Below are 12,518 nucleotides of genomic sequence, written 5' to 3' on the forward strand. Positions count from 1 at the left end.
AAGAGTCCGATCCGCTCCAGAATCCGGTGCCCATATCAGTCAATGGGGATTGGAATCCGGAGGTTAAAAACGTTTGTGGAGGGGATAGGGGGGTAGGAGCGAGCGCGGCATACTCACCGAGGCGCTGTCATGGCGGCACACGCTTTCCGGGTCATGCTATTCCATTCCGGAGTCGACAATTCAATATTCATTGTTTTCCCCGTCCACCGGCGCGTGTAATTGCTTGCAGCTATACGCGCCCCCACCCTGAGTGTCAGTGTGTCAGCTGACTGCAACCAATAACAACAGGCACCAGGATGGCCGGTGGGCGGGGAAAGCAGTGTGTCTGCCGGTCAGCATGGTGGTAAAAAATAAACAATCGGCAGCACTGCACACACCCCGGCGCGGCTGCAGCCCCAGCTGTCGGGCTGTATCTGTGCTGTGTATCCAATCACACGTTCGAGGCTGCCGAGTAATGCCATGGCAGACTCGCGTGAGTCCCTCGCATGTGTGACTGCGGTGAACCCGCATGCGGCTTTTTTTTTTTTTTATTTAAAAAAATAACTTAAAAAAATGACGTGCAGTTGCCCCTAATCTTTATCCTCAGCCAAGATAACGCCGGCTGGGAGCTGATATTCCAGCCCGCAGCCGCCTGGTATTGCCGCATCTATTAGATTGCGATACCGGCTCTTCTCTGTGGCGTGATGCGGTGCCAATCGGGGTAATAGCAGCGCACGGCTGCTACTAAACCCAAGGTTGTGATGACACAGGCGTCTATCAGATACCTGCTTCACACAAACCTGTAAATGAATGTAAATAAACACAGAGAAAAATCCTTTATTTGAAATAACATACAAACACCCCCTCCTTCACCTCTTTATTACCCCCCAACATCCTGCAGCTCTGACGTAATCCAAATGACGTCCCACGCTGCTTCAGCTCTGCTACATCTGAATATCACAGAGAGAGGCCATAGAGAATGAATGAGCTGCGCATTGAACGGTGACGTCACTCAGGTCATTTCCTGTCACTGCTGGAGGTTCCCACGGTCCTTCATCTGTGATCACAGGTAACCTGACTTCAGGTGGAGGTCACTGAGTTCACAGACCTGCATCCCCTAGCAGAAAAATCACAGTTTTTTTGGCCAAGAGATGCAAATTTGGTGCTGAAAGTTTTACACCTTATTCCTGTATCCAATCTACACCTCCTTGCAAAAAACCTGCGGTGTTTTGATGCATTTTTTTGCAGCGGATTTTGCCGCAGTTATTTTTCTGCGATTATTGCCACGGTTTTTTGCTAGGAAGTGCACATTTGGTGCTGGAGTCATCTGCACCAGCTTTCAGCACCAAATTTCCACTTGCTGGCAGAATTTTTTTTGTTTGTGGGCCAAGGGATGCAAATTTGGTGCTGAAATTTTTACACCATATTCCTGCATCCAATCTACACCTCCTGGCAAAAAAAACCGTGGTGTTTTGATGAATTTTTTTTGCCGCGGTTATTTTTTTGCGTTTTTTTTTTGCCAGGAGGTGTACATTTGCTGCTGAAATCGTCTGCACCAGATTTCAGCACCACATTTCCACCTTCTGGCAAGAATTTTTTTTCTTTTTACAGTCTGCCATTCTCTGAACATGAGCGTGCATGTACCTAGAAACACATGCAAGCTCAGGTCAGAAGAATGCTGCTGTGCCGGTGATGTCAGACTTGTGCGGGTCTGCCAAGCATGACATCAACCCGGCACAGCCTGCCGTTCTCTGAGCATCAGCGTGCATGTACCTAGAAACACATGCATGCTCCTGTCAGAAGTGTGAGGCTGTGCTGCGATGTCAGACTCGTGGGAGTCCCTCACAAGTGTGATGCGGTCACATCAGTTTTTTTCCATCAGGCACAATCCTGAAAAAACGGATAAAACGGATCCGGCGCCGGATCCGTTTTATCCCTATTGATTTGTATTAGCCCTGGATTGTGGATAATATTGCATTGCATCTGGCTTTTGCCGGATCCGGCGTAATTGGCTAATGCGGCGGCCGAATGGAACGTCTCTTGTAATGTTTTTTGTCTCTGACAAACAAATGCATTGCACCGGATCCAGCGCCGTATGGCTCTTTTTATAATTGAAGCCTATGGGCGCCGGATTCGTCGTCATCCGTCATATGCCGGAAACCGGCGCCGGGATCCGCTTTTTGTTTCTGGGCATGCCTAGTCGTTTAAATAGTCTCTCTCTCTCTCTCCCTGTTGATGTGTCGGTCGGTCTCTCCCTCCCTTCTTTATATTCAACGATCACCGGCGCGGCGCTGCACGGCTGTCACATTGCTCTGGTGGCTTCTCCTCTTTTGAAAATGCTGTTCATTATTCCATTTCGTATTCCCTGCTTCTCCCGCCCACCGGCACCTATGATTGGTTGCAGTCTGACACGCCCCTACGCTGAGTGACAGCTGTCTCACTGCAACCAATCACAGCCGCCGGTGGGCAGGTCTATATAGTGCAGTAAAATAAAAACATTAAAAAAAAAAAAACGTCATGCGGTCGCCCCTAATTTTGATATAGCCAAGGTAAAGCCACACGGCTGATGGCTGGAATTCTCAGGATGGGGAGCTCCACGTTATGGGGAGCCCCCCAGCCTAAAACTATCAGCCGGCAGCCACCTGGCATTGCCACATCTTTTAGATGCGACAGTCCCAGCACTTTCCGATTGCCCTGGTGCAGTGTCAATCGGGGTAATAAGAGGTTAATGGCAGCCCATAGATGCCATTAAGTCCTAGATTAGTCATGCCATGCGTCTATGAGACACCCTCTCATCACTAATCTGTAAAAGTAACACAAACACCTAAAAAAACCTTTATTTGAAATAAAAGACAAAAAGCATCCTTTGTCACCACTTTATTAACCCCCCAAACACCCCTTCAGGTCCGACGTAATCTACACAAGGTCCCACGATGTGTCCAGCACTGATACATCTGACGCTCACAGCGAGCGAAACAGAACAAGACTGCCCACTGTGAGCTCCATGCAGCAAGTGAAATGAGCCGTGTGATAAGCAGTGACGTCACTCAGGTGATTTCCGGTCACAGCTGGAGATCTCCACCTGTGACCGCAAATCAGGCCGCTGCGAGTGCCGTGAGATGCGTGATCAGCGGTGACGTCACTCAGGCGAGTCCTCCACCTGTGTCTCACTTCAATCGCGGACTCCAGGACACATGGACTCCAGCTGTGACCGCAAATCACCCAAGTGAAGTCACTGGTTGCCATGTGGCTCACTTCACTTTCTGCATGGAGCTCACAATGGGCAGTCATGTTCTATGGCGCTCGCTGTCAGCGTCAGATGTAGTAGAGCTGAATTGCCGTGGGATTTCGTGTGGATTACGTCGGACCTGGAGGGGTGTTTGGGGGTTAATAAAGTGGTGAAAGATGGGGCATTTTTGTGTTTTATTTCAAATAAAGCATATTTTGGATGTGTGTTTATTTACTTTCACTTACAGATTAATGATGGGGGGGAGGTGGGTGTCTCAGATGCCTGCCATCAATCATCTAGGAATTAGTGGCAGCTATGGGCTGCTATTAACTCCTTATTACCCCAACTGCCACTGCACCAGGGCAATCGGAATGAGCTGGGTAAAATGCCAAGACTGTCGCATCTAATGGATGCGGCAATTCCAAGCGGCTGCAGGCTGATATTTTTAGGTTGGGGGCAGCCTAATAACCAAAGGCCTCCCCAGTCTCAGAATATCAGCCCCCAGCTGTGGGCTTTATCTTGATTGGGCATCAAAATTGGGGGAACTACACGCCATTTTTTAAAATGTATTTTACTGCACGATATAGAAGCACATGGAGGCGCCTCTGACTGCAACCAATCACAGAAGTCGGTGAAAGAGCTACCGCGGGAGCAGTGTGACACCCGCCCCGGTGATCGGTGAGTATGAAGCGCTTGCTCCTACCCTTTTGCCCCGGATTCTTGTCCCCATAGACTTTATATGGGGAGCAGCATCGGCCAAATACCAGCGATCAATCCCCCACCAACCCGGACTCAGAGGGGATTGATCTGCCAGTTCTCTGAAACGCAGTGACAAAACGCAAAAAGAATGGACATCCTGCATCTTTGTGGTAACCTCAAAGATGAAGCAAAACGGAAGGGCTTTTATAGACCCTATGACGCTGCAGCCAGCCAATCACAGTAATGCCATAACCAAGATGGCTGCAGCATTACTGAGATTGATTAAGAAGCCGAGCATGTTTATTGGCTACAAATCAGGCGCCAAAGCGTATACCCACAGCCTGAGGTTTTGGCTGTGAAGGAAGCACATGGCGTGGTTGCTCGGAAAGCGGCAACGTAACCTCCTCATCATCCTCCTCTCCTGAGCTACTTGGCTGCATGTCTCTGGGTTCACACCAAGTGGGATCTACAACCTCATCATCATCCTCGCTGTTGTCCCACTCCTTGCCCTGAGAGTCATTCTTCCTCCTCTTTCTGCCTTCACAGGACAGTACATTAAGCATGCTCTTCAAGTGTCCGGGTCTCAACATCATCACCTCCACCCCCGGGGGATAACATCTGTTGGCGACGGTCTGGATCAGGGGTCCCCAAACTACGGCCCGCGGGCCGCATCCGGCCCCCGGAGGCCAATTACCCTGCCCGCCTCACAATTTACCTTGTGTTATTTCAATTGCAAGCGCACAGGCGCTTACAATTGAAATAACCCGCCGAGCGCTACACGGGAAGTCTCGTTCCTGTGTAGACGCTCGGCACTCGTTGTCCGGACCTAGAATGATTACGTCATGATGCACGACGTGCTCATCTAGGCCTTACAGCCGAAGACAGAGGAGCCGGGACCACAGCGCGGGAGCGGCTGCAGTGCTAGGTAAAGCATAATTTCACTTTTTTTTTACTGGGCATGGAGGAGGATCAGAGAGCTGGATCTATATGGGGGATTGATGGGACCTATATGGGGGAGAGAGCTGAACCTATATGGGGGAGAGAGCTGGACCTATATGGGGACAGAGTGCTGGACCTATATGGGGACAGAGTGCTGGACCTATATGGGGACAGAGTGCTGGACCTATATGGGGACAGAGTGCTGGACCTATATGGGGACAGAGTGCTGGACCTATATGGGGACAGAGTGCTGGACCTATATGGGGACAGAGTGCTGGACCTATATGGGGACAGAGTGCTGGACCTATATGGGGACAGAGTGCTGGACCTATATGGGGACAGAGTGCTGGACCTATATGGGGACAGAGTGCTGGACCTATATGGGGACAGAGTGCTGGACCTATATGGGGACAGAGTGCTGGACCTATATGGGGACAGAGTGCTGGACCTATATGGGGACAGAGTGCTGGACCTATATGGGGACAGAGTGCTGGACCTATATGGGGACAGAGTGCTGGACCTATATGGCGACAGAGTGCTGGACCTATATGGGGACAGAGTGCTGGACCTATATGGGGACAGAGTGCTGGACCTATATGGGGGACGAGAGCTGGACCTATATGGGGGACGAGAGCTGGACCTATATGGGGGACGAGAGCTGGACCTATATGGGGGACGAGAGCTGGACCTATATGGGGGACGAGAGCTGGACCTATATGGGGGACGAGAGCTGGACCTATATGGGGGACGAGAGCTGGACCTATATGGGGGACGAGAGCTGGACCTATATGGGGGACGAGAGCTGGACCTATATGGGGGACGAGAGCTGGACCTATATGGGGGACGAGAGCTGGACCTATATGGGGGACGAGAGCTGGACCTATATGGGGGACGAGAGCTGGACCTATATGGGGGACGAGAGCTGGACCTATATGGGGGACGAGAGCTGGACCTATATGGGGGACGAGAGCTGGACCTATATGGGGGAGAGAGCTGGACCTATATGGGGGAGAGAGCTGGACCTATATGGGGGAGAGAGCTGGACCTATATGGGGGAGAGAGCTGGACCTACAGTCAGGGCCAGAAATATTTGGACAGTGACACAAGTTTTGTTATTTTAGCTGTTTACAAAAACATGTTCAGAAATACAATTATATATATAATATGGGCTGAAAGTGCACACTCCCAGCTGCAATATGAGAGTTTTCACATCCAAATCGGAGAAAGGGTTTAGGAATCATAGCTCTGTAATGCATAGCCTCCTCTTTTTCAAGGGACCAAAAGTAATTGGACAAGGGACTCTAAGGGCTGCAATTAACTCTGAAGGCGTCTCCCTCGTTAACCTGTAATCAATGAAGTAGTTAAAAGGTCTGGGGTTGATTACAGGTGTGTGGTTTTGCATTTGGAAGCTGTTGCTGTGACCAGACAACATGCGGTCTAAGGAACTCTCAATTGAGGTGAAGCAGAACATCCTGAGGCTGAAAAAAAAAGAAAAAATCCATCAGAGAGATAGCAGACATGCTTGGAGTAGCAAAATCAACAGTCGGGTAAATTCTGAGAAAAAAGGAATTGACTGGTGAGCTTGGGAACTCAAAAAGGCCTGGGCGTCCACGGATGACAACAGTGGTGGATGATCGCCGCATACTTTCTTTGGTGAAGAAGAACCCGTTCACAACATCAACTGAAGTCCAGAACACTCTCAGTGAAGTAGGTGTATCTGTCTCTAAGTCAACAGTAAAGAGAAGACTCCATGAAAGTAAATACAAAGGGTTCACATCTAGATGCAAACCATGCATCAATTCCAAAAATAGACAGGCCAGAGTTACATTTGCTGAAAAACACCTCATGAAGCCAGCTCAGTTCTGGAAAAGTATTCTATGGACAGATGAGACAAAGATCAACCTGTACCAGAATGATGGGAAGAAAAAAGTTTGGAGAAGAAAGGGAACGGCACATGATCCAAGGCACACCACATCCTCTGTAAAACATGGTGGAGGCAACGTGATGGCATGGGCATGCATGGCTTTCAATGGCACTGGGTCACTTGTGTTTATTGATGACATAACAGCAGACAAGAGTAGCCGGATGAATTCTGAAGTGTACAGGGATATACTTTCAGCCCAGATTCAGCCAAATGCCACAAAGTTGATCGGACGGCGCTTCATAGTACAGATGGACAATGACCCCAAGCATACAGCCAAAGCTACCCAGGAGTTCATGAGTGCAAAAAAGTGGAACATTCTGCAATGGCCAAGTCAATCACCAGATCTTAACCCAATTGAGCATGCATTTCACTTGCTCAAATCCAGACTTAAGACGGAAAGACCCACAAACAAGCAAGACCTGAAGGCTGCGGCTGTAAAGGCCTGGCAAAGCATTAAGAAGGAGGAAACCCAGCGTTTGGTGATGTCCATGGGTTCCAGACTTAAGGCAGTGATTGCCTCCAAAGGACTCGCAACAAAATATTGAAAATAAAAATATTTTGTTTGGGTTTGGTTTATTTGTCCAATTACTTTTGACCTCCTAAAATGTGGAGTGTTTGTAAAGAAATGTGTACAATTCCTACAATTTCTATCAGATATTTTTGTTCAAACCTTCAAATTAAACGTTACAATCTGCACTTGAATTCTGTTGTAGAGGTTTCATTTCAAATCCAATGTGGTGGCATGCAGAGCCCAACTCGCCAAAATTGTGTCACGGTCCAAATATTTCTGGACCTAACTGTATATGGGGGAGAGATCTGGACCTATATGGGGGAGAGAGCTGGACCTATATGGGGGAGAGAGCTGGACCTATATGGGGGAGAGAGCTGGACCTATATGGGGGAGAGAGAAGCATATTTCAGAGGTGCACTATGCTGTATTTGGGGGTACAGTGTATGTTTATTTTGAATGTTGTATTTGTTCCCTTTTTGTTTTAATTTAAAATGAGATACGTGTAGTGTGCATAGGGATTTTTATAGTTTTTCTTATAGTCCGGCCCTCCAACGGTCTGAGGGACAGTGAACTGGCCCCCTGTATAAAAAGTTTGGGGACCCCTGGTCTGGATCATGCTTGCACACAATTTTGTCCGGGCCCGATTCCAATTGACAAAGATTCTGGGCATCAGTGCAGACGCTTTCCTCCACGAGTCTGGGAATCTTTGGAAAAAAACTCTGATACTCATAGGATAGAATGTGTGAACAGCTCTGCAGACTCGCTCATCTGTGATTCCCCACAGTCACTGGATGGTTGGAGAGTTGTGACGCGGGGAGAACAAGAGTAATTGGGGTGCTACTTCTGAAGACTGTACTGTGTGTGATGTTGAGGAAGAGGAGGAGAGGCCACTTGATGCAGAGCTTGTTGTCCACTTTAGCACATGTTCTATCTGGCCTTCATCTACAAGTCATACCATTGTGAGGCTGCCAAAGAAAAGGAGCGGAGTAGCCCACCCGGTAATGGAGGCTGTCAGCTGTCTTTAGATAGGACATGCCCATGTTTGTTCAGTAGAGCTTGCAGGACCATTAGCACCTACCCCACGTACACCTCAAACACCACGCCTATGCCCCCTTCCACCACAACCGTGGGATTAATTACTCATGTTTAACCCCTTCACCCCCGGCCACTAAAACACCCTAATGACCGGGCCATTTTTTGCAATTCTGACCAGTGTCACTTTGACAGGTTATAACTCTGGAACACTTCAACGGATCCTGGCGATTCAGAGACTGTTTTTTCGTGACATATTGTACTTCATGCCAGTGGTAAATTTAAACCGATAATTTTTGCGTTTATTTGTGAAAATTTAGGAAATTTTGCAAAAATTTTGAAAATTTCGCAATTTTCAAACTTTGAAAATTTATGCCCATAAATCTGAGAGATATGTCACACATAATAGTTACTAAATAACATTTCCCACTTGTCTACTTTACATCAGCGCAATTTTCGAAACAAATTTTTTTTCGTTAGGAAGTTAGAAGGGGTCAAAGGTCATCAGCGATTTCTCATTTTTCCAACAAAATTTAGAAAATAATTTTTTTTAGGGACCACATCACATTTGAAGTGACTTTGAGAGGCCTAGGTGACAGAAAATACCCAAAAGTGACCCCATTCTAAAAACTGCACCCCTCACTCTGCTCAAAACCACATCCAAGAAGTTTATTAACCCTTTAGGTGCTTCACAGGAACCAAAGCAATGTGGAAGGAAAAAATGAAAATTTTACTTTTTAACACAAAAATGTTACTTTAGCCATAAAATTTTCATTTACACAAGGGAGAAAAGAGAAAGTGCACCCTACAATTTATTGTGCATTTTCTCCTGAGTACGCTGATACCTCATATGGGGTAAAAATCAATTGTTTGGGCGCACAGCGGAGCTCGGAAGGGAAGGCGCGCCATTTGAATTTTGGAACGCAAAATTAGCTGCACTCATTAGCGGACGCTTTCACGTTGATCCGTGAAAAGAAAAAAAATATTTTTTTACCACAAAACGGTTGCTTCAACTAGGTAGCTTTTTTTTCCACAAGGGTATCAGGAAAAAATACACCATAAAATGTATTGTGCATTTTCTCCTGAGTACGCAGATACCTCATATGTGGTGGAAGTCAAATCTTTGGACACACGGCAGTACTCGGAAGGCAAGGAGCGCCATTTGAATTTTTGAGTGCAAAATTAGCTGCACTCATTAGCGGACGCCATGTCGGGTTTGAAGACCCCCTGAGGTGCCTAAACAATGGAGCTCCCCCACAAGTGACCCCATTTTGAAAACTAGAACCCTCAAATAATTTTTCTAGATGTTTGATGAGCACTTTGAACACCTGGGGGCTTCACAGAAGTGTATAACGTTGAGCTATGAAAAGAAAAAAATTTTTTTCTACCACAAAACTGTTGCTTCAACTAGGTAGCTTTTTTTTTCACAAGGGTATCAGCAAAAAATTCACCATAAAATTTATAGTGCATTTTTTCCTGAGTACGCAGATACCTCATATGTGGTGGAAAGTAATTGTTTGGGCGCATGGCGGGGCTCAGAAGAGAAGGAGCGCCATTTGACAGCAAAATTGGTTGGAATCATTAGCGGACGCCATGTCACGTTTTGTAGACCCCCTATGGTGCCTAAACAGTGGAGCTCCCCCACAAGTGACCCCATTTTGGAAACTAGACCCCTCAAGGAGTTTATCTAGATGTTTAGCGAGCCCCAAGGGGCTCCACAGAAGTTGATAATGTTGAGCCATGAATACAATTTTTTTTTTCACCACAAAACTGTTTCTTGAACCAGGTAGCTTTTTTTTCCACAAGGGTATCTGGAAAAAATGCACCATAAAACGTATTGTGCAATTTCTCCTGAGTACGTAGATACCTCATATGTGGTGGAAAGTAATTGTTTGGGCACATGGCGGGGTTCAGAAGAGAAGGAACGCCATTTGACTTTTCAAACGCACAGACGCAGTGCACTGATCGGCCGCTGCAGGACGCACGGTCGAAGCGTTGGGGATACGGAAAAAAAAAGGTCACGCCAAAAACTGACCACGGATGCAGATCCGTTATCTGCATCCCTGATCAGCACTTGGCGGGACGCACGGACGGATGCGATACAAAAAGCGCCGTGAATACGGAAAAAAGTCACGCCAAAAATTGAGCAGGGATGCCGATCCGTTATGTGCATCCCTGATCAGCGCTTTGCGGGACGCACGGACTGATGCGATACAAAAAGCGCCGTGAATACGGAAAAAAGTCACGCCAAAAATTGAGCAGGGATGCCGATCCGTTATGTGCATCCCTGATCAGCGCTCGGCGGGACGCACGAACGGATGCGATACAAAAAGTGTCGCGAATACAGAAAAAAGTCACGCCAAAAATTGACCACGGATGCAGATCCGTTATCTGCATCCCTGATCAGCGCTCGGCGGGACGCACGGACGGACGCGATACAAAAAGCGTTGCGAATACATAAAAAAGTCACGCCAAAAATTGAGCAGGGATGCCGATCCGTTATCGGCATCCCTGATCAGCGCTTGGCGGGACGCACGGACGGATGAAGTGTAAAAATGGACAGGATACAAGAAAAAAAAAAAGGTTATACTCACAGTACCAAGAGGATCACTGACCAGAAGAGCTGCAGAGGAACAAGAAGGCAGTGAGATAGACAGCTTTACACCAGCAGCAGGCAGGACGTTGGACAGATAAGCAGAAGGAGCCAGCGATGGAGGCAGATGTGATCGGGCCAGTGAAGACCTCGGACGACCTGTGAAGGCAGGTAAGAGGACGTCGGGGGGGGGGGGGGGGCAGAGGGGGCAGAGAAGCAAAGGCAGAAGGAAGGAACCTTGGAAGCAGAATAGAGATGACAGAGGAGGCAGGCAGATCGCGTGGGTAGCAGATCGGGATGCCGGGGGGCAGATCGGGGCGTAGGGGGGCAGATCGGGGGGGGGCACGGGCAGGGGCCTTCACGGGAGCGCGCAGGGAGCGGAATACTTACCATTGGAGCAGGAGCGGCGGAGACATCAGAGGCGGCAGCAGCAGCGGTGGCGTGGTACCAAAAGTACCAGCCACTCCACGCTGCAGACATGTTGGGGGAGGGTCCCCAGACCAGGACAGGCCTGGGGAGGGCGGCCACCCGCAGATCAGACCACCCCACTGCACACTGATTGGAGCGATTGCGCGTCATAGCACGATCGCTCTAATCAGTGCTGCAGGGGCTGGGGGCGACATGTTAGAGATCCGGCTATGATCTGCTGTAGCTGCTACAATAGATCATAGCAGGATCTCACAGTATCGCACTAATTCGGGCATTATTTTTGCCGAAATTAGTGCAAATGATGTGGTTGGCGGTTCAGATTTGAACAGCCAATCATATCGATCGTCGATGGGGGTTGGCGATGCCACAACCCCCTGGGGTCAAGCAAAGGTCCCCTGCTGTAAGAAACAGCAGGGGACATCATTTGAAAGCCGTTGCTATGGCCACGGCAATCAAATGAAGTTTAGGCAGTAAAGTTACGTCCCTGGTCGTTAAGTCACGTTAAAATAGGACGTAATTTTACTGCCCGCGGTCGTGAAGGGGTTAATGTATCTTTCCCCTCTTTAAACCAGCTGTTTCCCAACCCGAGGCCCACACCTGTCACTAAATTAATAATCAGTATTTACATGATGAAATGTCAATATGAAGCTGGACCACGGATTTGCAGTCTCCACTTAGATGATGAAATAGCAATTTTTGGCTGGACCACAGATTTTGTATGTGAGGTCTGTGGTCAGCTGTGACCCTGCCGTCTCCACCGCTCTCATTACACAAGTATAAAACATCTAATACTGGAGGAGAAAACAAGACTGAACACAAGGAGGTCACAGCCGTCTACACCTCATAGGGGAGATCTCCATCTACCTGAGGATCCTGTGGAGGAGGAGGAGGAGCGGGACATCTCTCTGGGGTCGTCCTCGTACTGGAGAGACCTGCAGGAGACACAGACAGGACGGACATCATTATTACATACAGATAATTATAGGCCGGGTGTATTCAGTCCTGTCTATTACCTGGTGATGTGCGGGGCTGGGGCTCCTCCATCATCACCTCCTTGTACCGCTCCTTGTGTCCTTCTAGATACTCCCACTCCTCCATGGAGAAATAGACGCTGACGTCCTGACACCTTATAGGAACCTGACAACACAATGATACCGTCATCACCCAGAATCCTCCAGTGCCT

General features: G+C 48.3%; 1 protein-coding gene across 1 annotated transcript in view; it reads right to left on the bottom strand.

The window, feature by feature from the left end:
* The window catches only part of LOC142257368 (uncharacterized), a 560,365-nt gene that overhangs the window by 294,408 nt on the left and 253,439 nt on the right, over positions 1 to 12,518 (bottom strand). The window contains exons 4-5 of the mRNA XM_075329457.1: positions 12,349 to 12,472; positions 12,200 to 12,267 (exon numbers count right to left, since the gene is read on the bottom strand). Of these exons, the coding sequence (XP_075185572.1) occupies positions 12,200 to 12,267; positions 12,349 to 12,472 (192 nt within the window). The remainder of the gene's footprint in view (positions 1 to 12,199; positions 12,268 to 12,348; positions 12,473 to 12,518) is intronic.

Source organism: Anomaloglossus baeobatrachus, chromosome 1 (assembly GCF_048569485.1).
Source record: "Anomaloglossus baeobatrachus isolate aAnoBae1 chromosome 1, aAnoBae1.hap1, whole genome shotgun sequence".
Classification (NCBI taxonomy): domain Eukaryota; kingdom Metazoa; phylum Chordata; class Amphibia; order Anura; family Aromobatidae; genus Anomaloglossus; species Anomaloglossus baeobatrachus.